Source organism: Pavona decussata, unplaced genomic scaffold, assembly GCF_977016875.1.
Source record: "Pavona decussata unplaced genomic scaffold, jaPavDecu1.1 SCAFFOLD_59, whole genome shotgun sequence".
Classification (NCBI taxonomy): domain Eukaryota; kingdom Metazoa; phylum Cnidaria; class Anthozoa; order Scleractinia; family Agariciidae; genus Pavona; species Pavona decussata.
Genome location: NW_028145481.1, coordinates 637,501 through 664,454, shown reverse-complemented (window position 1 = coordinate 664,454; position 26,954 = coordinate 637,501). Strand labels below are relative to the sequence as shown.

The following is a 26,954-nucleotide window of genomic DNA, read 5'->3' as shown; positions in this document are numbered from 1 at the left end:
AGTATTCGGAAAGCAACTGATTTTTTTGACCATTGAGTTTTGAAGTATTTCTTTCGTGTTGTGTTTTCTAACAGGGAAATGTTGGAGGCGTAAGAGAGAGGGACGGAAGGGTTATTAAAAAAAATTAATGTAACCTTTAAACTGGGGGCTTACTACAGACACAAACACGTGCGCCATTCGCCTTTCGCGTGAAAACACGAATAGACTTTCGCTTCCCCACCAAGCAATATATTTTATTCTCCAATTTTTCTTTTACTGTGCGACGCGCCTTACCGTGGCCACCTAACAAACCTTAATTTACAAGTAAGCCATAAAATACAAAACGACATGTTTTCAATAATTCGTTGTTACGTCACTTGCCTGTTGGACTTTTCAAGGAGACGTGACCGTTAATCAATTTCGCATATCCTGATTGGCTAACTTGTGAAAAAAAGTTTGTTGGGTGGCCACGGCACTGCAGAGAATCGTTTTGCTGCGGACTAGTTGCATAGATCAACAAGACATACCCCGAAGAACTAGAACCCCTTCACCGATCGATCTTCAGTAAGTTCAGTAAATTTAAAGGAAAAATAATTTATTTCATTCGTGAATTGTTGGTACAACACTCGCAAAGTGCACGCTTGCATGCTTGAAGAAAAAGAGAGCAACGCTGACACAAGAAGAGAGGCCGCAGATGACATCCTGTTTAGCCTCCGCCAACTCTGGTGTGTCCGATGGCTCTCTTAGCACATTGTACAAAGACTCCTTGAAAATAGACGAGTCTTCAAGGAAGGCTTAGTCAGCCAAGGCTTTTTATCAACCCGAGAAGAAACAAGGTTTCTTGAAATCTGAGTGCTTTTATAAAAAGTGCCCCTTCTTTGCCCGACTGACGAGATGCTTATAAGTGATAAGACAACTGTTTCAACGAAACAATACAGGGCAGTGCGATCAGCCGGGAATTAATTCATGTCAGATCTGAAAATCTGTTTGTACGACGATGTCTGCAAAAGAAAAAAGAAAAAACAGATTAGAAGTCTGTAAAAGTAACCAGGACAGAACAAAACCATTTCCCCCTAAAAAACGCAACTTCGTTAGGTTTTGTTTGAGCCAAGAAGGAGTTGCGAGACGTCCAGGTCCTGGAAGCATGGTGGCAACGGCGTGGTCATAAAACTAGGTTTCACTTTTACTCTGAGTATGCCCCCACACATTCGCAACGCAAATCTCAAACGCATTGACTGAAAACAACAACAATGAAGAAGAACATGTTACCCGAACTGACGCATCTGCAGATGACCTTTGTTGGTTCCATAGACCAAACCATTCCCCACCAGGGGATGGAAGAATGCTGCATTGACACTCACGTGTGATCGCTGATCTGCGTTGCATTCATGCATAATGCTCAAAACCGGCTGGGAAAAAAAAATGACATTTAGAATAAAGGGAAGATAAAATATATTAGTAGACTATGTTCTGCAGAATCATGGTTTTACTTCTTCTTGAGAAACTTAACAAAACACCACGATGAACAACAAGGGTCGAGCATTTCACGACAAGAATTTTCAAAAGTGCACTACATGACTGAGCCAACATCTAGCCAACATCGCCCCAACGACGCTAGATTCTGGATAGTTCTGCCTCATTACAAAAGCTAAATGAGTAGAAATTGTCGCGAATTTGTTCAGAAAACGCGAAGGTTAATTTTTAAGTCCCGTTTTCGTTGGCGTCCTCGCCGTCTCTGCTTATAAAGGTCCGTAATATAAAATTAATTAAGGTCTCTTAATTTCTTACTTCAAATCCGAACTTCAAATTTAATACAGTCAAACCTCTTTATTACGGATACCAAGGGGACAGGGAGAAGTGTCCGCATTATAGAGGTGTCCGTTTTAGGGAGGTTGGCTTTATATGGATTTCGGTCTCTCAGGTACTAAGTGAACTGTCCGTAATAGAGAGGTGTCCGTATTAAAGAGGTGTTCGTAAGGAGAGGTTCCACTGTAATAAAATAACAAAGAGTACTTCTCTTCTAACAGTTACTGACTTACCTTGGCGCCATCAGGGTCATTGCTGTCTTTGTCCGCCAGCCGAAAGATTTGCGCCACCATCTGCCTTGACGTAAGATGAAAGTGAAGTTTCCTGGCTGCTAAGCCAATCATAATAAATCGACTCTGTGGAGACAGGCTGATGGAGATGGCATTTGGACCTAAAAGAACATCAATACGCTAAATGTTATTTTAAGTATACTATTTTAAATCGTGTGCTCATACATCTTCAAGAACCCTTGCGGCAAATTCAAATTAACGACATGCAAAGGCAAAGTACAAAGCCAACTGGTTTGAGTTGTAGGCTTAAAGAGAAGCTCGTACCAGGGAACGTTCGCGCTTGCGCCGAAGATTGACGAAATGGTGGCGAGTTTGCCGTCTATATACCTATAATTATATCAGAGGCACCCAACGACAGGTTCCTCTCAAATCCTTTGAAACGCAATTTTAGGCCTTCTGGAGTGCCTCTAAAGCTTTGTAGGTTCATTTCAGGCCGTGCTATAACATTTTATCTGTTCGTTCATTCTAGGGGAACCTGAGTCTTTTCGAAACTACTAGGGCATTTTTGTCCATTTTTGGAAAACCCTAGGTCTTATTTCCTTTCCGAAAATCTTAGCTGATCTTTCTTCAGTACCTGAAAACAAACTTTTAACAATCCGAAAACACTAGGTCTTACATTTCCCAAATTACGAAAGCTCGAGGCAAGATTGGCAGGAGGGGTAGGCGGCGGAAAAAAGTTGGCCTTTTCTTTGTTTTTTGTGTCTGCAAATTAAATTTCACGGTGACATTCAAATTTTTTAGATAAAACTAGTGAGCAGCACGTCTGCGAACTCTTACAGTTCTAAAACGATTTATTTTCTCCTACGCGTTTCGTGTGACTAACGCACACTTCGTTAGTGAGTTTTACAACACAACATAAGTGACCTGTATATATACCTACATAAAAGACTAAAATAAATTTTACATTACGTAAAATCGCACCTACGCTAGCGGATTTACATGTAGGAGACAGGCAAAAAGGTGTGCAAGGCGTTACATATTTTGTGCTTGACATGTGGGTACCAAAAAATTTTGTACAGCTTATTTACATAGATTAGCTAAAGTTACAGTAGACTTGTAACAGACAGTGCTGAATCCAAATCTGATAGTATCCGGCTGATAACATGCTTGATACGTGTGTGACTGCAGTTAAAGGTGGTTTTAAAGACAATAGTCTTGTTCACCCCTGACCTTTTGTTAGGTTTACTTCTAAGCCAACCTTTCCTATCACTGTAACGTATTGCGCGAAACAGTGGAAGCAAAAATCTGAAGGGATAACCTCTCACCCGTAGACGTTTCCAAAATTTCTCCCTAGTCTCAGCGAAGGACGCAAAGGGAGAACTATTTCTAGCGTACCTCATTAATTCCCCCTTAATAAAAACTTTCTTATTGCTAGAAGGGTGAAACGACTCGAAAGGTATATACAGATATTTGTTAAGAGGCTTTTGAAAAGTAGAAAAATGTAGTACATTTGATGAGATATCTCTATAGAGAAACAAATCCAGAAAGGAGATGCTACTATCGCTAATACAGTAAGTAAGTTTAATACGATCTGTTTTGCTACCCAGAGTCTTTTAGCTAAAACTGTAGGCCCCGAAATTATGTCAAGCACAAAATATGTAACGCCTCGCACACCTTTTCGCCTGTTTCCTACATGTAAATCCGCTAGCGTAGGTACAGTTTTACGTAATGTAAAATTTATTTTAGCCTTTTATGTAGGTATATATACAGGTCACTCATATTGTATTGTAAAACTCCCTGACAAAGTGTGCGTTAGTCACACGAAACGCGTAGGAGAAAATAAATCGTTTTACAACTGTAAGAGTTCGCAGACGTGCTGCTCACTAGTTTTATCTAAAAAATTTAAAAAAATTAAAAATTAAAAAAAATTGTGGGCTGCTTGTTTCTCGTTGTTTGATAAAACTGAGAAATTTTAGTTTTTTCTTGGAAATGAAAAGCCCACAAATGTTTTCCTGGATGCTGATCATCATGGATCGGCTTGAGCTACTTGGTCTGCAACATACAAGTCATTTCTGTGTCTTCATCATCGCTGTCTATTCCTGCGTTGTTTTCACTATTTATATCAGTTGTGGAAGGAAATTCATCTGATAAAGGAACACCCTGCTGGAGACCGACATAGAAGACTTCTTTACGGAAGCGTGAGAAAAAGGATTACAAACACTGTAAGCAAATTATATCGACCCAAAAATTAATGAACATAAGCCGCCGTGCCAGACTTTTTCAAAAAAAAAAGAAAGTTTTCTGATTAAACCGCGTGCTGAATGATGGTTTACTGATTTCATTTGAACACCACAAATGATGATAACATGCCATCTAGAGGTATTTATAGAAGTGTCTAGACCACACATTATGCAAAAACAGTTTACCGACCTCCTGATCCAGTGAAGTACCCGGGAAGTAAACTTTGAACAAAACGCCCACAGAACGTTAACTTTGCCTTGAACTTTAACTTTAGAGAGGTAATGAAATTCACTTTTAAGCCAAAATAGATAAAGAAATGTAAAATATCTATCTCTTATGAGTGGTATATTAACATGTCCTATAGAATCTTGTAGAATAAGCCATCATATGTACATCACCTGGTTTCAAATTTGGCGAATCATTTGCTGAGTTCCGTGCCGTGATGTTTTGATGATCTTCCTCCCACGCGCCAGACTCTCTCTACTTGAGGCTTAACCACTCCCGATTGTTATTGGGAGATAACAAGCTATAAAAAGAAACATCCATTCAGTGGGAGGAAACTTTAGTTAACTTGAATTCTGCACTGAAGTGCTTTCTTCCTTTTTTGCAGAACCAGTATCCTTTATGTTCCCCCTTCTTGACGATGGATGGAAAAGGCCGAAAGCTGCTCATATCTTTGGCTGTTATACGAGCTGTTGTTCTTGTAGCAGGTTTGTATAAAGCGTTGCTTGAGACATAGTAGCATTTATGCGACTTTATATGGATGTAGACGAAATTTATAAAGGATCTGTGTGGCAAGTTTTCCCATAAAAGGGCCCCGTTGTAACTAAAAGTTCGTTTAAATAATCAATATATTTCTTATGGGCTTGGGCATAATGGAACATGGCAATGTTGTGTTTCGAGTCTTTCGAGGATAATAGTCAGATTTTTTGACCATCGAGCGTAATCAGCATAATCAGTGTCAAAAAGCAAAACTCAGGCCGAAGAATTTTCCATTTCATTGATGTTAACGCTGAGATATATATATAGCTCCGGAAAATTCCATCGCATAAATGCTGCCTTAAAATTTGCAAAGAAAAATTCCTCAAAAGAACATTTTAGCATTAAGTATACTTTTGAATGATTGTTCTTCCTGTATTTCTTCTGATATTGTTGTCGTTTTTGTTTTCTAGTTTTTAGTAGAGCTATTATACTAACTTCTGAGTCACCAGTAATCAATGAAATCAAGTCTCGTTATATTATTTTTTAATTTGCACATAACGTGGAAAACGATGTACTTACATGATTATAGAAGGCTAGTTAATAGCATTTTGTTTATTAAATTTCGATTAAAGGGGCGTTTCATTTTTCGTATCTTTCAACACGTTCACAAATTAATGAGTCAGTCCTATTTGAATCCACCTGAGTGCAAGGAATCCTGCGCGATTTATGACCGTGTGGAGAAAGTAAACTTAGGCAAAGATATTTGGAATCCAAAACGAAAAATAGGGCTAAGCACGCATTTCTCAGCAACAATGGTTCTAAGAAGCATTAAAGTACATCACAATGTATGGTATTTTCTCCAAAATTGAAGCTTAAATATCTCTTAACTCTGCGTGGTTACGCTCAATTTTCTTTTTGAAATACAGGAGCTCTTGTCGAGATCTGGTTTTCCCACATAATTAATCATAAGCCACCAGAAATTCTCTGTATTAGGAGAGACCGCCAAGCCCTAGTATATGGAACCATGTGGAGATGCTCAAAAGGTATGCGCGTTTGCTGGGGGGTGCACAAATCATGCAATCCACATTATCTTGTATTCTCTGTTTAACCATATAATATTTGACTTCAATGAACCCATTTGCAGTTTTTCATCCGTCTTGAAAAGTTTCTTATTTCCTTTTAGACTGCCGAGAGTGTTACTTCTACAATAAGGCAAACAGATGTTCCAATCCACCCTGTAAAGATGTCGAGACTATAAAGAACTGTACATCCACAGAAAACCATTGCTTCTCTTTGTACAAGGTGAAAAGCAATACGACGACAGAGGTATTTCACTCTGAGTTGAAAGGTGTCCTTTAGGTTTTATGCATTTTCTCTGTTTGCTCCCCTGTTTGCCTGTAATCACCAATCGTTGGGGATGGGGGTGGGGGGGGGGGGAGCGTACTGGTTTAGTAATTAGCTGTCAGCTATTTTTAGGAACACTTTGAAAAGCTATAAGTTGAACTTTAATAATAACAATAATAATGATAATAATAATAATAATAATAATAATAATAATAATAATAATAATAATAATAATAATTATAATAATAATAATAATAATAATAATAATAATAATAATAAAAACTTATTTCTGGCATGCATTTATCAATGCAATCTTTTAAATTTACATTCTAATTAACATTAGTACACAAACCTTTAAGGGTGTACTTGAATCTCTTCCAGTGAGTAGTAAGGTGTTGAAAGTCATTTGCGACGGTATTCGATAGAGGTTCCTCCCGGTGGTTCAAGCCAACTCCCTTTCAAATTTCAAATTTACTTAAATGGTCTCTACTTCGCAAAACACACACAAAAAACTGAATCCCGGCCCTGCGACTCAAAGATAAAATCCTCAGTTACTTTTCGGCGGTGGGAATTTCCAGTCTCAGTTTTTGTGACCCTCACATTTGGATTTAACTCCTACTATTGCGGTCCACATTCTCGACTGCGACCGTTAAATTAAAATGCAAAGATTGTAATGTTGGCTACCTTTTCGTATACTTAGTACCAGAGAGAGAAAGACACCTTTTCAAGCGAAACTTCCCCTCACATGCAACCCACTCTCTTGAGAGCCCCTGCCCATCCGCCCTCAGGTATGGTCTTTGTTGTGGCCGTATCTAAGTTGCAACGAAATGGCTGAAATGTCATTCATAGGAGGCCCATAAGTTTAATTTGTTGCAAACATAGTGTTTGACCTACTCTCTAGTGTAATTGGTTCTAATGGAAGATGTCAATGTCCATCACTCAGCAGAACCAAAGACTAGTCATAAACGAGTTCATTTTAGGAGAGGAAGATGTCGGTCGTTCCCCGATTTTTCTCGACACTGCACTGGCATGTATTACTTGAGATTAGATTGATGTTTGGCAATTTGCCACACGTAATGTGTGACGTGACTGATGACCAATCTCCACTCTTACTAGCAGTATATATGGGATAAATAAAGTGTCGCTGAGTTTCACTACGTAAGCTACGCTGCGTGCTGTCGAGAAACTGCCGTGCACGGTTGCTTTCTAATCTTGTATGCTAATCATGTCAAGGCTGGCCACCATTGGTGCTGTGTTGAAAGAGATTTTCAGTGGCTTAGGGCAATTTTGCCCCGGTTTTGAAACAAGTTCTGCTTTTCCACAACAATTATACTAAAATAAACAAGAAGGGACTTGAGCCCAGTGGTTGAAAACCCGATTAAGCTAATTCTGGGTTATGGTGAATTTTGATTCGAGTTTACTGCTCAATAAAGACTTTTCCAAAATTTATTTGTCCCTTAGTTTTCACTATTAAAGCTGGGCTTTAAATAAGCTTTTAAAAACATTTTTTAGGGCGATATGACCTCGGTTAACGTTAATTGGGGTTTAGCATTAATTAGATTTCGAACAACCATCACCCCAGACGGGCTAAAATTATGCCAGCTTTTTGTAAGTTGTTTTTTTTTTTTATTTTTAATTGGCAGGTATCTTTTTTCCAAAGGCCTATTTTTGGCTTGAGAAGGTCACATCCCCCACGTGCTGCCCAGCGAAATGTTTGCATGACAAAAGCAAAGATTTAAAGAATACCACTATGCTCGCTTTAATAAGAGAAAACAAACGATTTCCATCGAGCTTGGTCACAAAGCAAAACTGAAGAGCACCTTAAAGTTGGAGGTTGGAGCGTCTTGTCTTTTAAAATAGCGCGAAAATATGGTTTCGTAAGTCTGAAAATTTAATAAACGTTTTTACGGAAACAGACAAGTTAGTAATGTCAATGATTTTCAGTTACCTGGTTTGCATCAAAATTTTGAATTATGATTACGTGATAAAAGTCTCATGAGCTGTAAAGAGTTAAGCGGCAGACTTACGGAAAACGTTCTTGGCTTAAGACTTAAGCTAAGTTTATAAGCTTAATCAGTTTGAACTAGTGTTGCAAAAATGCTTACAACGGAAACGAAACTTAATTCTACATAAGCTGAAAGTTTACCTCGTTATTGGGAAAGTGGATTACAGCTCTTATCAAAGGCAAATGATTGAGTTTTCTCACCCTTGGTGCAGATAGTCGATGCAAATGAACAGCAAAGAAAATCTTGTTTTCACCACGAAGCCTATCATTACAAAGGAGCTAAGCCCTTGCTTAGCTCAATGACAATAATCCTTAACCAATCAGCGCTTAGATCTTAAGTAACTGACCAAACACAAACGGCTTTGCCGCACGCCAGCTTACGCCAGCGCGCTCGGGCTCCTCCCAGTGGCGGGAAACTGAAACGTTGCAGGCGATGCAGGCCATGTCTCACGTTTTTGGGAAATCAGTTCAACCACAGTCCAGACAATATTATATGTTATAATCGGCTTAAATTAAAGACAATGCATGATAACACTGTGGGACACGGGTCTTACGTCAGGCTGCCAACAACTTGATCACGGTCCACTGCCGTATCAGACCGTATCACAACACTTTGCTATTCCCAGACACTTGATCGACAACCTTAAAATCATCAGCACTGGCCATGGAGCTTATAAATTTAAATAGCGACAGCCTTCAAAGAGCCAAGGGAAGACATTTAATTAAATGAAGCAGATATACTTGACCAAAAGCTAACGTCATGCCGGAATAGAGAGGCGTGATGAAACTTTATAATCTTTCTCATATTTAATGTGCTTATTTTCAGCCGATCCCCTTTTTACTGCTCTAGTCAGTTTAACTGTATTTGTTTTGTCTACAGCTATCGTGTATCATCATTTTATCTTACCGCCCTTGTTTTATATATTGACCGCCAATATTGTAACCGTTTCTATTTTCACTAAGCTTTCTAGACCTGATGAAGATTGGCTCATGATAGTTTCGTCTAACCGAAATATCGTGGACTTTCTTATAAGCATTAATTAGCTGTTCTCTGTCGAACAGCCTCGCATCTTTCAAGTTGTTAAATAAACACTGAAACTATTTCACTGCAATTCCCAGTACTTTGCTACATATTTCTCGTTTATCATACTTCCTTGTTTAAATAGCCAGTGCTCAAAGGTTGCTGGTGGCCCAGTGCCAAAGACGAGTGTTCGCCGCACAGTGACTGCCAACCACGGCCTGTATCAAAAGACTGGAAAAACAGATCAGAATACTTAGTGTTTTGTTGCTGTACAGGGAATATGTGCAATTCTGACAGGTGAGAATCATTTGTACTAGGCATAGGCGTCAAACTTTTAATACTAGAAATGTTTGCTGTTAGTTTGTTAGATTGTTTTCCTCACAAGATGGTGCATTAGAACTAATTGGACGGGATCGTCGCTTGAATTCTGAGAGGAATTCCCACAAAAAAGGGTGTAACTACCATTAAGAGGTATGGAAACAACGACATCAACACCATTGTTGCCAAAAATAGAAACGATTTGTTTGCCACCAAAAACAAACGAAGAGCGTTCGGCTCAGTCGTACGGCATTTCTTATAACCACCGAAAACATGCCGGTCTGAATCTTAGGAAAGTCAAAATTCAGAACGTTACCGATACTATACTTGTTTACGCTAGAAAATATGATCAATCGATAGAATGACGGATTTGAACCCCCTTTCCAACCTCCCCACAAAAAGATAAACTGAATCGGGTTATTACATTTTCTAGTTTACAGAACGATACTTTGAGAGACGCCTGATACAAGCCACGAAGAACAAGCTGAGAAGATGAGAAAAAATCTTGACGGAAGAGTAAAATAGCAAAAGATAGGGCGCGTCCTATATATTAACTATATTACCAATAAATAAATAAATAAATAAATAAATAAATAAATAAATAAATAAATAAATAAATAAATAAATAAATAAATATCAATAATCAATACCACAAAATAGCCCAAGTTGCTAATAAAACTAATACTTGTTTCCGGTTTGTTTGTTTGTTTGTTTGGTTTTGTTTTCTTTTTGTCGACATTTCAACTCTTCCACCCCTCCCACGAGAGTCTAAGTTCTCCTAGTATTGCGAACCAACACTACTAGCGTTCTTTCTCTCAGGGATCGTATGAACGTGGCGTCATTGTCGCAATCTCGTTCTCAGGGTACTCTCAAGGGAGGAAGAGAGAAGACCCTGGGAACGAGGTTTCTTGTGTGTACGTACACCAACATGGCCGACACGCCTTGTCATTTAATGGTCAATCTCGTACCCAGAGTCCTCAGGCTCTTTGGCCAGCGGTTGGTCGCTTGCATATGCTCCATACCGTAAAAGCTCTATGAGTTTCCCGGGATGGAGGGCGAGGAAGGATAATTTCAAAATCAAGTGCATATTTGTTCTATCAACACAGTTGATGACGTAATTTGGCCACCATACAGAGATTCCAAACATTCTTTTCTACTCCCCCCACCGACGCAGCACCAAACTTTATTTTCAAATCACGCGTTTCCGGCAATACCAAAATAGCAGCTATTATGGGTTATGTATCACAAAGCCATTTTTACGTTTTGGCACGTTGGAGACCAAGTATTCGGAAAGCAACTGATTTTTTTTGACCATTGAGTTTTGAAGTATTTCTTTCGTGTTGTGTTTTCTAACAGGGAAATGTTTGAGGCGTAAGAGAGAGGGACGGAAGGGTTATTAAAAAAATTAATGTAACCTTTTAAACTGGGGGCTTATTACAGAGGGGGCGGGTTTTAAGAGGTGAAACACACAAACACGTGCGCCATTCGCCTTTCGCGTGAAAACTTGAATAGACTTTCGCTTCCCCACCAAGCAATATATTTTATTCTCCAATTTTTCTTTTACAGTGCGACGCTCCTTACCAAGGCCACCTAACAAACCTTAATTTACAAGTTAGCCGTAACTACAAAACGACATGTTTTCAATAATTCGTTGTTGCGTCACTTGCCTGTTGGACTTTTCAAGGAGGCGTTGACCGTTAATCAAATTGGCGTATCCTGATTGGCTAACTTGTGAAAAAAAGGTTTGTTGGTGGCCACGGTAAGGCGCGTCGCACTGCAGAGAATCGTTTTGCTGCCGATTAGTTGCATAGATCAACAAGACATACCCCGAAGAACTAGAGCCCATTCACCGATCGATCTTCAGTAAGTTCAGTAAATTTAAAGGAAAAATAATTTGTTTCATTCGTGAATTGTTGGTACAACACTCGCAAAGTGCACGCTTGCATGCTTCAAGAAAAAAAGAGAGCAACGCTGACACAAGAAGAGAGGCCGCAGATGACATCCTGTTTAGCTTCCGCCAACTCTGGTGTGTCCGATGGCTCTCTTAGCACATTGTACAAAGACTCCTTGAAAATACACGAGTCTTCAAGGAAGGCTTAGTCAGCCAAGGCTTTTTATCAACCGGAGAAGAAACAAGGTTTCTTGAAATGTGAGTGCTTTTATAAAAAGTGCCACTTCTTTGCCCGACTGACGAGATGCTTATAAGTGGCAAGACAACTGTTTCAACGAAACAATACAGGGCAGTGCGATCAGCTGGGAATAAATTAATGTCAGATCTGAAAATCTGTTTGTACGACGATGTCTGCAAAAGAAAAAAGAAAAAACAGATTAGAAGTCTGTAAAAGTAACCAGGATAGAACAAAACCATTTCCCCCTAAAAAACGTAACTTCGTTAGGTTTTGTTTGAGCCAAGAAGGAGTTGCGAAACGTCCAGGTCCTGGAAGCATGGTGGCAACGGCGTGGTCATAAAACGGGGTTTCACTTTTACTCTGAGTATGCCCCCAAACATTCGCAACGCAAATCTCAAACGTATCGACTGAAAACAACAACAACGAAGAAGAAAAACATGTTACCCGAACTGACGCATCTGCAGATGACCTTTGTTGGTTCCATAGACCAAACCATTCCCCACCAGGGGATGGAAGAATGCTGCATTAACACTCACGTGAGATCGCTGATCTGCGTTGCATTCATGCATGATGCTCAAAACCGGCTAGGGAGAAAAAAATAACATTTAGAATAAAGGGAAGATAAAATATATTAATAGCCTACGTTCTGCAGAATCATGGTTTAACTTCTTCTTTAGAAACTTAACAAAACACCACGATAAACAACAAGGGTCGAGCATTTCACGAAAAAAAGTTTCAAAAGTGCACTACATGACTGAGCCAACATCTAGCCAACATCGCCCCAACGACGCTAGATTCTGGATAGTACGGCCTCATTACAAAAGCTAAATGAGTAGAAATTGTCGCGAATTTATTCAGAAAACGCGAAGGTTAATTTTTAAGTCCCGTTTTCGTTGGCGTCCTCGCCGCCTCTACTTATAAAGGTCCCTAATAATTATTTAATTAAGGTCGCTTTCTTACTTCAAATCCGAACTTCAAATTTAATACAGTCGAACCTCTTTATTACGGACACCAAGGGGACAGGGATAAGTGTCCGCATTATAGAGGTGTCCGTTTTAGAGAGGTTGGGTTTATATGGATTTCGGTCTCTCAGGGACCAAGTGAACTGTCTGTAATAGAGAGGTGTCCGTATTATAGAGGTGTCCGTTTTAGAGAAGTAGGTTTTATATGGATTTCGGTCTCTCAGGGACCAAGTGAACTGTCCGTAATAGAGAGGTGTCCGTATTATAGGTGTCCGTAAGGAGAGGTTCCACTGTAATAAGATAACAAAGAGTACTTCTCTTCCAACAGTTACTGACTTACCTTGGCGCCATCAGGGTCATTGCTGTCTTTGTCCGCCAGCCGAAAGATTTGCGCCACCATCTGCCTTGACGTAAGATGAAAGTGAAGTTTCCTGGCTGCTAAGCAAATCATAATAAATCGACTCTGTGGAGACAGGCTGATGGAGATGGCATTTGGACCTAAAAGAACATCAATACGCTAAATGTTATTTTAAGTATACTATTTTAAATCGTGTGCTCATACATCTCCAAGAACCCTTGCGGCAAATTCAAATTAACGACATGCAAAGGCAAAGTACAAAGCCAACTGGTTTGAGTTGTAGGCTTAAAGAGAAGCTCGTACCAGGGAACGTTCGCGCTTGCGCCGAAGATTGACGAAATGGTGGCGAGTTTGCCGTCCATATACCTATAATTATATCAGAGGCACCCAACGACAGGTCCCTCTCAAATCCTTTGAAACGCAATTTTAGGCCTTCTGGGGTGCCTCTAAAGCTTTGTAGCTTCATTTCAGGCCGCGCTATAACATTTTATCTGTTCGGTCATTCTAGGGGAACTTGAGTCTTTTCGAAACTACTAAGGCATTTTTGTCCATTTTTGGAAAACCCTAGGTCTTATTTCCTATCCGAAAATCTTAGCTGATCTTTCTTCAGTACCTGAAAACAAACTTTTATCAATCCGAAAACACTAGGTCTTACATTTCCAAATTACGAAAGCTCGAGGCAAGATTGGCGGGGGGATAGGCGGCGGAAAAAAGTTGGCCTTTTCTTTGTTTTTTGTGTCCGCAAATTAAATTTCACGGTGACATTCAAATTTTTCAGATAAAACTAGTGAGCAGCACGTCTGCGAACTCTTACAGTTGTAAAACGATTTATTTCCTCCTACGCGTTTCGTGTGACTAACGCACACTTCGTTAGTGAGTTTTACAACACAACATAAGTGACTTGTATATATACCTACATAAAAGACTAAAATAAATTTTACATTACGTAAAACCGCACCTACGCTAGCGGATTTACATGTAGGAGGCAGGCGAAAAGGTGTACAAGGCGTTACATATTTTGTGCTTGACATGTGGGCACCAAAAAATTTTGTACAGCTTATTTACATAGATTAGCTAAAGTTACAGCAGACTTGTAACAGACAGTGCTGAATCCAAATCTAGTAGTATCCGGCTGATAACATGCTTGATACGTGCGTGACTGCAGTTAAAGGTGGTTTTAAAGACAATAGTCTTGTTAACCCCTGACCTTTTGTTAGGTTTACTTCTAAGCCAACCTTTCCTATCACTGTAACGTATTGCGCGAAACAGTGGAAGCAAAAATCTGAAGGGATAACCTCTCACCCGTAGACGTTTCCAAAATTTCTCCCTAGTCTCAGCGAAGGACGCAAAGGAAGAACTATTTCTAGCGTACCTCATTAATTCCCCCTTAATAAAAACTTTCTTATTGCTAGAAGGGTGAAACGACTCGAAAGGTATATACAGATATTTGTTAAGAGGCTTTTGAAAAGTAGAAAAATGTAGTACATTTGATGAGATATCTCTATAGAGAAACAAATCCAGAAAGGAGATGCTACTATCGCTAATACAGTAAGTAAGTTTAATACGATCTGTTTTGCTACCCAGAGTCTTTTAGCTAAAACTGTGGGCCCCAAAATTATGTCAAGCACAAAATATGTAACGCCTTGTACACCTTTTCGCCTGTTTCCTACATGTAAATCCGCTAGCGTAGGTGCAGTTTTACGTAATGTAAAATTTATTTTAGCCTTTTATGTAGGTATATATACAAGGTCACTTATGTTGTATTGTAAAACTCCCTGACGAAGTGTGCGTTAGTCACACGAAACGCGTAGGAGAAAATAAATCGTTTTACAACTGTAAGAGTTCGAAAACGTGCTGCTCACTAGTTTTATCTAAAAAATTTAAAAAAATTAAAAATCAAAAAAAATGTTGGCCTGCTTGTTTCTCGTTGTTTGATAAAACTGAGAAATTTTAGTTTTTTCTTGGAAATGAAAAGCCCACAAATGTTTTCCTGGATGCTGATCATCATGGATCGGCTTGAGCTACTTGGTCTGCAACATACAAGTCATTTCTGTGTCTTCATCATCGCTGTCTATTCCTGCGTTGTTTTCACTATTTATATCAGTTGTGGAAGGAAATTCATCTGATAAAGGAACACCCTACTGGAGACCGACATAGAAGACTTCTTTACGGAAGCGTGAGAAAAAGGATTACAAGCACTGTAAACAAATTATATCGACCCAAAAATTAATGAACATAAGCCACCGTGCCAGACTTTTTCAAAAAAAAAAAGTTTCCTGATTAAACCGCGTGCTGAATGATGGTTTACTAATTTCATTTGAACACCACAAATGGTGATAACATGCCATCTAGAGGTATTTATAGAAGTGTCTAGACCACACATTATGCAAAAACAGTTTACCGACCTCCTGATTCAGTAAATTACCCGGGAAGTAAATCTTGAACACAACGCCCACAGAACGTTAACTTTGCCTTGAACTTTAACTTTAGAGAGGTAATGAAATTCACTTTTAAGCCGAAATAGATAAAGAAATGTAAAATATCTATCTCTTATGAGTGGTATATTAACATGTCCTATAGAATCTTGTAGAATAAGCCATCATATGTACATCACCTGGTTTCAAATTTGGCGAATCATTTGCTGAGCTCCGTGCCGTGATGTTTTGATGATCTTCCTCCCACGCGCCAGACTCTCTCTACTTGAGGCTTAACCACTCCCGATTGTTATTGGGAGATAACAAGCTATAAAAAGAAACATCCATTTAGTGGGTGGAAGCTTTAGTTAACTTGAATTCTGCACTGAAGTGATTTCTTCCTTTTTTGCAGAACCAGTGTCTTTTTTGTTCCCCCTTCTTGACGATGGATGGAAAAGGCCGAAAGCTGCTCATATCTTTGGCTGTTATACTAGCTGTTGTTCTTGTAGCAGGTTTGTATAAAGCGTTGCTTGAGACATAGTAACATTTATGCGACTTTGTATGGATGTAGACGAAATTTATAAAGGATCTGTGTGGCAAGTTTTCCCATAAAAGGGCCCCGTTGTAACTAAAAGTTCGTTTTAAATGATCAATATATTTCTTATGGGATTGGGCATAATGGAACATGGCAATGTTGTGTTTCGAGTCTTTCGAGGATAATAGTCAGATTTTTTGACCATCGAGCGTAATCAGCATAATCAGTGTCAAAAAGCAAAACTCAGGCCGAAGAATTTTCCATTTTATTGATGTTAACGCTGAGATATATATAGCTCCGGAAAATTCTATCGCATAAATGCTTCCTTAAAATTTGCAAAGAAAAATTCCTCAAAAGAACATTTTAGCATTAAGTATACTTTTGAATGATTGTTCTTCCTGTATTTCTTCTGATATTGTTGTCGTTTTTGTTTTCTAGTTTTTAGTAGAGCTATTATACTAATTTCTGAGTCACCAGTAATCAATGAAATCAAGTCTCATTATATTATTTTTTAATTTGCACATAACGTGGAAACCATGTACTTACATGATTATAGAATGCTAGTTAATAGCATTTTGTTTATTAAATTTCGATTAAAGGGGCGTTCGGCATTTTTTGTATCTTTCAACACGTTCACAAATTAATGAGTCAGTCCTATTTGAACCCACTTGGTACGTCTTAGTGCAAGGTATCCTTCGCGATTTATGACCGTGTGGAGAACGTAAACTTAAGCAAAGATATTTGGAATCCAAAACGAAAAATAGGGCTAAGCACGCATTTCTCAGCGACAATGGTTCTAAAAAGCATTAAAGTACATCACAATGTATGGTATTTTCTCCAAAATTGAATCTTAAATATCTCTAAACACTGCATGGTTACGCTCAATTTTCTTTTTGAAACACAGGAGCTCTTGTCGAGATCTGGTTTTCCCACATAATTAATCATAAGCCACCAGAAATTCTCTGTATTAGGAGAGACCGCCAAGCCCTAGTATCTGGAACCATGTGGAGATGCTCAAAAGGTATGCGCGTTTGCTGGGGGTGCACAAATCATGCAATCCACGGTATCTTGTATTCTCTGTTTAACCATATTATATTTGACTACAATGAACCCATTTGCAGTTTTTCATCCGTCTCTTGAAAAGTTTCTTATCTCCTTTTAGATTGCCGAGAGTGTTACTTCTACAATAAGGCAAACAGATGTTCCAATCCACCCTGTAAAGATGTCGAGACTATCAAGAACTGTACATCCACAGAAAACCATTGCTTCTCTTTGTACAAGGTGAAAATTAATACGACGACAGAGGTATTTCACTCTGAGTTGAAAGGTGTCCTTTAGGTTTTATGTATTTCAACTGTCTGCTCCCGTGTTTGCCTGTTATCACCAGTTGTTAGGGTTGGGGGTGGGGGGGGGGGGGAGCGTATTGGTTTAGTAATTAGCTGTCAGAAAGCTTAATCATGTTAAAATGACTATGTCAGCTATTTTTAGGAACACTTTGAAAATCTATAAGTTGAACTTTAATAATAATAATAATAATAATAATAATAATAATAATAATAATAATAATAATAATAATAATAATAATAATAATAATAATAATAATAATAATAACATTTCTATTACGCATTTATTAATGTAAACTTTTCAATTAAACTTTCAATTGACAATAGTACACAAACCTTTAAGGGTGTACTTGAATCTCTTCCAGAGAGTATTAAGGTGTTGAAAGTCATTTGCGACGGTATACGATAGAGGTTCATTCAGAGGTTCCTCCCGGTGGTTCAAGCCAACGCCCTTTCAAATTTCAAATTTACTTAAATGGTCTCTACTACGCAAAACACACACAAAAAATTGAATCCCGGCCCTGCAACTCAAAGATAAAATCCTCAGTTACTTTCCGGCGGTGGGAATTTCCAGTCTCAGTTTTTGTGACCCTCACATTTGGATTTAATTCCTACTACTGCGGTCCACATTCTCGAATGCGACCGTTAAATTCTTGGTTTTCACATGACGTCATAAAAAACTGAAATTCATAACTAAACACAGTTTTGGGTTTTTATCTTCATCACATATGAGGAAATCTAAATTTCTATCGGCTTGCTTGTTTTCAGCAGGATTGCATTCTTTGTTTTGAAAATAGAGCAGTTTGAATTTTAGATCTTTGCGCAGTGCGTGACAGAAGGATTGCTGCTCTAAACATGTCACGTACATGAAAACATCGATTCGCCTCGTGTTATTTTTAGGTTTGATCAGCTAACATTTAATAGAAGCGTTAATGTCAATGTGTGAAAGTTCAGCAGAGAGAAGAAAGGCTTTGAAAAAGCCAAGGTAAACTCCAGATGTTTTTGCTGGTTTCCGGCCGCCATGTTGGTGCCCATCAGACGGGGCACCAACATGGCGTCCCATACTAAACTCTGTAATTTTCCGTGGTACATTTTCTCGAATAACTCGATTAGGAGATATCGCACAGCCCTGTGGCTTTCACACGTTGTTCGTGTATCACTCTTCTACAACATATCAATTTCTTGATTTTATTTTTTCACTTGCGTGACGATGTGTGAGGTGAAAACCACCTATTAAAATGCAAAGATTGTAATTTTGGCTACCTTTTCGTAAACTTAGTACCACAGAGAAAAAGACACCTTTTCAAGCGAAACTTCCCCTCACATGCAACCCAATCTCTTGAGAGCCCCTGCCCATCCGCCCTCAATGATGATCTTTGTTGGGGCCGTACCTAAGTTGCAACGAAATGGCTAAATTGTCATTCATAGGAGGCCCATAAGTTTAATTTGTTGCAAACGCACTGTTTGACCTACTCTCTAGTGTAATTGGTTCTAAAAGAAGATGTCAATGTCCATCACTCAGCAGAACCACAATCTAGTCATAAAAGTTCATTTTAGGAGAGGAAGATGTCGGTCGTTCCCCGATTTTTCTCGACACAGTACTGACATGTATTACTTGAGATTAGATTGATGTTTGGCAATTTGCCACACGTAATGTGTGACGTGACTAATGACCAATCTCCACCCTTAGCTCAGAATGACTAGCAGTATATATGGGATAAATAAAGTGTCGCTGAGTCTCACTACGCAAGCTACGCGGTGTGCTGACGAGAAACGGTCGTGCACGGTTGCTTTCTACTCTTGTGTGCTAATCATGTCAAGGCTGGCCACCATTGGTGCTGTGTTGAAAGAGATTTTCAGTGCCTTAGGGCAATTTTTCCCCGGTTTCGAAACAAGTTCTGCTCTTCCACAAAAATTATACAAAAATAAACAAGAATGGACTTGGGCCCAGTGGTTGAAAACCCGATTAAGCTAATCCTGGTTTAAGGTGAATTTTGATTCGAGTTTAACTACTGCTTAATAAAAATTTTTCCAAAAGATATTTGTCCCTTAGTTTTCACTATTAAAGCTGGGCTTTAAATAAGCTTTTAAAAACATTTTAAAAGGGGCGAGATGACCTCGGTTAACGTTAATTGGGGATTAGCATTAATTAGATTTCGAACAACCAACACCCCAGACGCGGGCTAAAACTCTCCCAGCTTTTTGTTAGTTGTATTTTTTTTATTTTTTAATTGGCAGGTATCTTTTTTCCAAAGGCCTATTTTCAGTCTCGGCTTGAGAAGTTTACATCCCCCACGTGCTGCCCAGCGAAAATGTTTGCATGACAAAAGCAAAGATTTAAAGATTACCGGCAGGGGATCACTATGCTCGTTTAGGAGAAAACAAACGATTTCCATCGAGCTTGGTCACAAAGCAAAACTGAAGAGCACCTTAAAATAAGTAAACGAGCCAGGTTGGCCGGAGTCTTGCCTTTTAAAATAGCGCGAAAATATGGTTTCGTAAGTCTGAAAATTTAATAGACGTTTGTTCGGAAAAAGACAAGTTAGTAATGTCAATGATTTTCAGTTACCTGGTTTGCATCAAAATTTTGAATTATGATTACGTGATAAAAGTCTCATGAGCTGTAAAGAGTTAAGCGGCAGACTTACGGAAAACGTTCTTGGCTTAAGACTTAAGCTAAGTTTATAAGCTTAATCAGTTTGAACTAGTGTTGCAAAAATGTTTGAAACGGAAACGAAACTTAATTCTACATAAGCTCAAAGTTTACCTTGTTATTGGGAAAGTGGATTACAGCTCTTATCAAAGGCAAATAAAGTTTTCTCACCCTTGATGCAGATAGTGGATGTAAATGAACAGTGAAGAAAATCTTGTTTTCACCACGAAGCCTATCATTACAAAGGAGCTTAGCCCTTGCTTAGCTCAATGACAATAATTTTCAACCAATCAGCGCTTAGATCTTAAGTAACGGTTATCATGCATTGTCTTTAATTTAGGCCGATTATAACATATAATATTGTCTGGACTGTGGTTGAACTGATTTCCCAAAAACGTGAGGCATGGCCTGCATCGCCTGTAACGTTTCAGTTTCCGGCCACTGGGAGGAGCGAAAGCTAGCGCGCTGGCGTAAGCTGGCGTGCGGCAAAGCCGTTTGTGTTTGGTCCGGTCTGTGGGACACGGGTCTTACGTCAGGCTGCCAACAACTTGATCACGGTCCACTGCCGTATCAGACCGTATCACAACACTTTGCTATTCCCAGACACTTGATCGACAAACTTGAAATCATCAGCACTGGCCATGGAGCTTATAACTTTAAATAACGACAGCCTTTAAAAAGCCAAGGGAAGACATTTAATTAAATGAAGCAGATATACTTGACTAAAACCTAACGTCATGCCGGAATAGAGAGGCGTGATGAAACTTTATAATCTTTCTCATATTTAATGTGCTTATTTTCAGCCGATCCCCTTTTTACTGCTCTACTGAGTCAGTTAAACTGTATTTGTTTTGTCTACAGCTATCGTGTATCATCATTTTGTCTTACCGCCCTTGTTTTATATATTGACCGCCAATATTGTAACCGTTTCTATTTTCACTAAGCTCTTCTAGACCCTGATGAAGATTGGCTCATGATAGTTTCGTCTAACCGAAATATCGTGGACTTTCTTATAAGCATTAATTAGCTGTTCTCTGTCGAACAGCCTCGCATCTTTCAAGTTGTTAAATAAAGACTGAAACTATTTCACTGCAATTCCCAGTACTTTGCTACATATTTCTCGTTTATCATACTTCCTTGTTTCAATAGCCAATGCTCAAAGGTTGCTGGTGGCCCAGTGCCAAAGACGAGTGTTCGCCGCACAGTGACTGCCAACCACGGCCTGTATCAAAAGACTGGAAAAACAGATCAGAATACTTCGTGTTTTGTTGCTGTACGGGGAATATGTGCAATTCTGACAGGTGAGAATCATTTGTACTAGGTGTAGGCGTCAAACTTTTAATACTAGCAATGTTTGTTTTACGTTTTGCTGTTAGTTTGTTAGATTGTTTTCCTCACAAGATTGCGCATTAGAACTAATTGGACGGGATCGTCGCTTGAATTCTGAGAGGAATTCCCCCCAAAAAAGGGTGTAACTACCACTTAGAGGTATGAAAACAACGACATCAACACCATTGTTGCCAAAAAAAGAAACGATTTGTTTGCTACCAAAAACAAACAATTGAAACGAAGAGCGTTCGGCTCAGTCGTACTGCATTTCTCATAACCACCGGAAACATGCCGGTCTGAACCTTAGGAAAGTCAAAATTCAGAACATTACCGATACTATACTTGTTTACGCTAGAAAATATGATCAATCGATAGAATGACGGATTTGAACCCCCTTTCCAACCTCCCCACAAAAAGAAAAACTGAATCGGGTTATTACATTTTCTAGTTTACAGAACGATACTTTGAGGGACGCCTGATACAAGCCACGAAGAACAAGCTGCGAAGATGAGAAGAAATCTTGACAGAAGAGTAAAATAGCAAAAGATAGGGCGCGTCCTATATATGAACTATATCAGGAAAAAACTAAATAAATAAATATCAATAATTAATACCATAAAATAGCCCAAGTTGCTAATAAAACTAATACTTGTTTCCTGTTTGTTTGGTTTTGTTTTCTTGTTGTCGACATTTCAACTCTTCCACCCCTCTCATGCGAGTCTAAGCTCTCTGAGTATTGCGAATCAACACTAGCGTTCTTTCTCTCAGGGATCAAGCGTATGAACGTGACGTCATTGTCGCAATCTCGTTCTCATGGTACTCTCAAGGGAGGAAGAGAGAGGACCCTGGGAACGAGGTTGCTTGTGTTTTACGTACACCAACATGGCCGTCAATCTCGTACCCAGAGTCCTCAGGCTCTTTGGCCAGCGGTTGGTCGCTTGCATATGCTCCATATCGCAAAAGCTCTATGAGTTTCCCGGGATGGAGGGCGAGGAAGGCTAATTTCAAAATCAAGTACATATTTGTCCTATCAACACAGTTGATGACGTAATTTGGCCACCATACAGAGATTCCAAATATTCGTTTCTACTCCCCCCACGTACGCATCACCACGCTTTATTTTCAAATCATGCGTTTCCGGCGATACTAAAATAGTACTTATGGGTTATGTATCACAAAGCCATTTTTACGTCACCACAATGATAATTTTGTATGTTGGAGACCAAGTATTCGGAGAGCAACTGATTTGTTTACCATTGAGTTTTGAAGTATTTCTTTCGTGTTGTGTTTTGTAGCAGGGAAATGTTGGGGGCGTAAGAGAAAGGGACGGAAGGGTTATCAAAAAAATTAATGTGACCTTTAAACTGGGGGCTTATTACAGAGGGGGCGGGTTTTAAGAGGTGAAACACAGAAACACGTGCACCATTCGCCTTTTGCGTGAAAACTCGAATAGACTATCGCCTCCCCACCAACCAATATATTTTATTCTCCAATTCTTCTCTTACAGTGCGACGCGCGTTACCGTGGCCACCCAACAAACTTTTTTTTACAAGTTAGCCATAAAATACAAAATATACACAATAATTCGTTGTTACGTCACTTGCCTGTTGGACTTTGCAAGGAGGCGTCACCGTTAGTCAAATTCGCATATCCTGATCGGCTAACTTGTAAAATAAAGTTTGTTGGGTGGCCACGATAAGGCGCATCGCACTGTAAAGAATCGTTTTGCTGCGGATCGATTGCATAGATCAACAAGACATACCCCGGAGAACTAGAACCCATTCACCGATCGATCTTCAGTAAGTTCAGTAAATTTAAAGGAAAAATAATTTATTTCATTCGTGAATTGTTCGTACAATACTTGCAAAGTGCACGCTTGCATGCTTCAAGAAAAAGAGAGCAACGCTGACACAAGAAGAGAGGCTGCAGATGACATCCTGTTTAGCTTCCGCCAACTCCAGTGTGTCCGATGGCTCTCTTAGCACATTGTACAAAGACTCAGTACTTGAAAATACACGAGTCTTCAAGGAAGGCTTAGTCAGCCAAGGCTTTTTATCAACCCGAGAAGAAACAAGGTTTCTTTAAATCTGAGTGCTTTTATAAAAAGTGCCACTTCTTTGCCCGACTGACGAGATGCTTAAAAGTGGCAAGACAACTGTTTCAACGAAACAATACAGGGCAGTGCCCGGGAATTAATTCATGTCAGATCTGAAAATCTGTTTGTACGACGATGTCTGCAAAAGAAAAAAGAAAAAAACGGATTAGAAGTCTGTAAAAGTAACAGGACAGAGCAAAACCATTTCCCCCTAAAAAACGTAACTTCGTTAGGTTTTGTTTGAGCCAAGAAGGAGTTACCGCGGAACGTCCAGGTCCTGGAAGCATGGTGGCAACGGCGTGGTCATTAAACGGGGTTTCACTTTTACTCTGAGTATGCCCCCACACATTCGCAACGCAAATCTCTAACGCATCGACTGAAAACAACAACAACGAAGAAGAAAAACATGTTACCCGAACTGACGCATCTGCAGATGACCTTTGTTGGTTCCATAGACCAAACCATTCCCCACCAGGGGATGGAAGAATGCTGCATTGACACTCACGTGGGATCGCTGATCTGCGTTGCATTCATGCATGATGCTCAAAACCGGCTAGGGAGGAAAAAAAAAATGACATTTAGAATAAAGCGAAGATAAAATATATTAGTAGACTATGTTCTGCAGAATCATGGTTTAACTTCTTCTTGAGAAACTTAACAAAACGCCACGATGAACAACAAGGGTCGAGCATTTAACGACAAGAAGTTTCAAAAGTGCACTACATGACTGAGCCAACATCGCCGCAACGCGCTAGATTCTGGATAGTTCGGCCTCATTACAAAAACTAAATGAGTAGAAATTGTCGCGAATTTATTCAGAAAACGCAAAGGTTAATTTTTAAGTCCCGTTTTCGTTGGCGTCCTCGCCGTCTCTAGAGGGGTGTCCGTAAGGAGAGGTTCCACTGTAATAAAATAACAAAGAGTACTTCTCTTCTAACAGTTACTGACTTACCTTGGCGCCATCAGGGTCATTGCTGTCTTTGTCCGCCAGCCGAAAGATTTGCGCCACCATCTGCCTTGACGTAAGATGAAAGTGAAGTCTCCTGGCTGCTAAGCCAATCATGATAAATCGACTCTGTGGAGACAGGCTGATGGAGATGGCATTTGGACCTAAAAGAACAGCAATACACTAAATGTTTTAATTCGGGTGCTCATACATCTCCAAGAACCCTTGCGGCAAATTCAAATTAACAACATGCAAAGACAAAGCCAACTGATTTGAGTTGTAGGCTTAAAGAGAAGTTCGTACCAGGGAACGTTCGCGCTTGCGCCGAAGATTGACGAAATGGTGGCGACTTTGCCGCCTATATACCTATATATGTCGCCTATATATCTCCTCAGGAGAATAAAAAGCTTTGTTTTTGCACAGCAAGCCTCGCACTGAATTTGCGTCTGGTCGAGGCTTGCAGTGCGAAGACAAAGCTTTTTATTCCGCCGAGACTCAACATGGCCGCCAAGTGATAATGGTCTCTTAACTGATGGCGATTTTTCCCGCCGAAGGTAACTAAAGTAGCTGACGACGAATTTTGATGGTAATTTGGGTTGAAGATGAACTTCCTCTGCTAAAGATAACTTCTACATGTACATTGAACACTCCAGTCTTGAGAAAGTGAAAGATTCATCAGTTCCTGAGAATTGGACCATTACTCTGAAGCTCATTACCCTTAGAATCCTGGATAAAAGAAACTTAAATCAAGACTTATGGAAATTCTCATAAAAGATGATGACTTCAGACCATTTCGAGATCATTCAAATTATCAATGTAATGTAGTAACTATAGTTCTGTATTTTTTCTTTCTCTTTCTCCTTAAATTTACTAGTCTTTACAACATCTCATTTTTTCATCTTTTCATAATCCATAATATTAGTGTTGCCTTTTGTTACTTTTACAACTAGTGTTGTAATTTAGTTACAATTTTATTTATTTGTAATTTCTTGTTCTTCTCCTCCGCCTCTATTACCTTAGCTACATGCGGGTGGAAGAATTAAAGTACAAATTTATCTACTTGTGATGTCAATAAAGTTTTCTTGTTGTTGTGGGGGTCACCCGTACGTTGCGTCCAGATAGAATTTCTTGAATTAAACTTATTGAAAAGAAGCTTGTATTCTGGGTTAAAATTAGAAGAGAGTTATACCTATACAGAAAGCTCTTACCGAATTTTTTCGTAAACACACACTGTCCTAAACTTGCTTTCTCCAGAGAAAACACAGCAACCACTCCGTCATCCGGGAAGCCCTGGGCACTAGGTACAAACGTGGCCAGCAGTTTTCCATCGGTGGAGATGTCGCAACTCGCATCGTTATGAATTTTACAGCTCGGTGCGATCACGTGAGAATCGCCTGAAAGCAAACCCCCAGTTAATACTAGCCCTAAGAACTGATATCACAAATTCGCTTTCTATTATAGCGCGTCACGCACTCAATGCATAAAAAATTAGTTCTGGAAAACCCACATGGGAGAAACTTATAAATTGTATTGTATTGTGATGTCGTACCAACAGTCCTCAGGCTCTTTGTCCAGCGGCTGGTCGCCAAAAAATTCCAGAATCCAGGAGGGAGAGGTCAACTCGTGGGCTCGGCTGTCCGGATGATACGGGCCATCGTGACGTCACTTCCTGTGAAGCGCGGGATTTTGTCTAGTTTCGAAAATGGCGCTGGTGATTTTGTTGCATCAAACGACTTTTTTTTCCCAGCCAGGCTCTGGATGGGGTTTTTTTTCTTGCTGAGTAGACTTTTAATCTTCTTTTCTCGATATAGGTAAGTGCTGATTTATTTTCAACCATGAATTATGCTGAAAATGTTGCAGTGAAGAGTTACGTGTACTTGCGCTGATCGGAAAAGCTGAGATTGTCCGCGCCAGAAAAATTACATCTTATTAATTACACAAAGTACTGGTGAAACTGACATTTGCCTTGGGACGAGGTCAAATCTTAGTGCAAACGTTCCAGTTGAGATTAGTAGGTTATATTCAGCTGCAAAAATGATCAGTGCGTTTGTTTCGCCGAGTGAAAAAACAGTGAAAATTATAAGTTTGTGTTTATTGCTGAAACTTGACCTGAAGTTATCGCATTTGCTTCTAACATTATTAAAATGATTGATAAATACAAAATGATGATTCAAAGGAGTTTATTTTAATTTACCCATGCCATTTAACCCTTGTTAAGAAGACTTTTACTGAGCAACCTAGAATTTTGAAAAAGCTTGCAAAATATGCGGACGCCCGAGGAAACGAACTTTCTTTTGAACTGATAATTACTTTTTTGCGAGAAATTTCTCGAAATTTCACACTAAATCGCGAACTCCTGACTCAGTTTTCTGACCAAACATATTCACAATATCTTCAGCTTTCTCTAGAGCTCTAATAAGGAGACATCTTGTCATAGAAATAAACTTATCACCTGAAATGATCCAGAAAACAAATGAGCAAGGAGACGATAAATGCTGTAGTCAGTTGATTTACATTAGTAAGATGATGAAAGAGTTGAAGTTG

At 39.3% G+C, this 26,954-nt stretch overlaps 5 protein-coding genes across 7 annotated transcripts in view; 2 read left to right on the top strand and 3 right to left on the bottom strand.

The window, feature by feature from the left end:
• Positions 1-557: 557 nt before the first annotated feature.
• Positions 558-4,782, bottom strand: LOC146479304 (activating molecule in BECN1-regulated autophagy protein 1-like). 2 transcript variants are annotated; one of them, XM_085110834.1, is made up of 4 exons: positions 4,655-4,782; positions 2,019-2,176; positions 1,249-1,388; positions 558-980 (listed from the first exon to the last, which is right to left on the bottom strand). In XM_085110834.1, the coding sequence occupies exons 2-4, from the start codon at positions 2,127-2,129 to the stop codon at positions 944-946; spliced, it is 288 nt and encodes a 95-aa protein (XP_084966960.1). In that variant the 5' UTR covers positions 2,130-2,176; positions 4,655-4,782; the 3' UTR covers positions 558-943. The 2 variants fall into 2 exon arrangements, with proteins under 2 accessions (XP_084966960.1, XP_084966961.1); XM_085110835.1 differs by lacking the exons at positions 558-980; positions 4,655-4,782 and adding an exon at positions 1,135-1,167 and having other exon boundaries at positions 1,208-1,388; positions 2,019-2,342.
• Positions 4,758-10,315, top strand: LOC146479303 (activin receptor type-2A-like). The gene is made up of 4 exons (XM_085110832.1): positions 4,758-4,966; positions 6,142-6,284; positions 9,474-9,625; positions 10,080-10,315. The coding sequence occupies exons 1-4, from the start codon at positions 4,900-4,902 to the stop codon at positions 10,108-10,110; spliced, it is 393 nt and encodes a 130-aa protein (XP_084966958.1). The 5' UTR covers positions 4,758-4,899; the 3' UTR covers positions 10,111-10,315.
• A 1,241-nt stretch (positions 10,316-11,556) lies between these two features.
• On the bottom strand, positions 11,557-20,281 carry LOC146479302 (activating molecule in BECN1-regulated autophagy protein 1-like). The gene is made up of 5 exons (XM_085110831.1): positions 20,155-20,281; positions 15,710-15,837; positions 13,078-13,235; positions 12,220-12,359; positions 11,557-11,948 (listed from the first exon to the last, which is right to left on the bottom strand). The coding sequence occupies exons 3-5, from the start codon at positions 13,186-13,188 to the stop codon at positions 11,846-11,848; spliced, it is 354 nt and encodes a 117-aa protein (XP_084966957.1). The 5' UTR covers positions 13,189-13,235; positions 15,710-15,837; positions 20,155-20,281; the 3' UTR covers positions 11,557-11,845.
• On the top strand, positions 15,883-22,020 carry LOC146479301 (activin receptor type-2A-like). 2 transcript variants are annotated; one of them, XM_085110829.1, is made up of 4 exons: positions 15,883-16,021; positions 17,207-17,349; positions 21,190-21,341; positions 21,818-22,020. In XM_085110829.1, exons 1-4 carry the CDS (start codon positions 15,955-15,957, stop codon positions 21,846-21,848), a joined length of 393 nt encoding a protein of 130 aa, XP_084966955.1. In that variant the 5' UTR covers positions 15,883-15,954; the 3' UTR covers positions 21,849-22,020. The 2 variants fall into 2 exon arrangements, with proteins under 2 accessions (XP_084966955.1, XP_084966956.1); XM_085110830.1 differs by lacking the exon at positions 15,883-16,021 and adding an exon at positions 17,005-17,065.
• Positions 22,021-23,182: 1,162 nt separating this feature from the next.
• Positions 23,183-26,954, bottom strand: part of LOC146479300 (activating molecule in BECN1-regulated autophagy protein 1A-like) — an 18,446-nt gene continuing 14,674 nt past the window's right edge. Inside the window, exons 9-12 of the mRNA XM_085110933.1 lie at positions 25,619-25,804; positions 24,417-24,574; positions 23,878-24,017; positions 23,183-23,603 (exon numbers count right to left, since the gene is read on the bottom strand). Coding sequence (XP_084967059.1) covers positions 23,567-23,603; positions 23,878-24,017; positions 24,417-24,574; positions 25,619-25,804 — 521 coding nt within the window. The 3' untranslated portion in view covers positions 23,183-23,566. The remainder of the gene's footprint in view (positions 23,604-23,877; positions 24,018-24,416; positions 24,575-25,618; positions 25,805-26,954) is intronic.

Coding starts and splice junctions, on each gene's coding strand:
- LOC146479304 (XM_085110834.1), bottom strand. CDS start 2,129: ATGATTGGCTTAGCAGCCAGGAAACTTCACTTTCATCTTACGTCAAGG. Junction 1,389..2,018: donor ATGACCCTGATGGCGCCAAG/GTAAGTCAGTAA, acceptor TTTTTTTCCCAG/CCGGTTTTGAGCATTATGCA. Junction 981..1,248: donor CTGCAGATGCGTCAGTTCGG/GTAACATGTTCT, acceptor TTTCTTTTGCAG/ACATCGTCGTACAAACAGAT.
- LOC146479301 (XM_085110829.1), top strand. CDS start 15,955: ATGGATGGAAAAGGCCGAAAGCTGCTCATATCTTTGGCTGTTATACTA. Junction 16,022..17,206: donor AGCTGTTGTTCTTGTAGCAG/GTTTGTATAAAG, acceptor ATCTCCTTTTAG/ATTGCCGAGAGTGTTACTTC. Junction 21,342..21,817: donor AATATGTGCAATTCTGACAG/GTGAGAATCATT, acceptor TACATTTTCTAG/TTTACAGAACGATACTTTGA.
- LOC146479302 (XM_085110831.1), bottom strand. CDS start 13,188: ATGATTTGCTTAGCAGCCAGGAAACTTCACTTTCATCTTACGTCAAGG. Junction 12,360..13,077: donor ATGACCCTGATGGCGCCAAG/GTAAGTCAGTAA, acceptor TTTTCTCCCTAG/CCGGTTTTGAGCATCATGCA. Junction 11,949..12,219: donor CTGCAGATGCGTCAGTTCGG/GTAACATGTTTT, acceptor TTTCTTTTGCAG/ACATCGTCGTACAAACAGAT.
- LOC146479303 (XM_085110832.1), top strand. CDS start 4,900: ATGGATGGAAAAGGCCGAAAGCTGCTCATATCTTTGGCTGTTATACGA. Junction 4,967..6,141: donor AGCTGTTGTTCTTGTAGCAG/GTTTGTATAAAG, acceptor ATTTCCTTTTAG/ACTGCCGAGAGTGTTACTTC. Junction 9,626..10,079: donor AATATGTGCAATTCTGACAG/GTGAGAATCATT, acceptor TACATTTTCTAG/TTTACAGAACGATACTTTGA.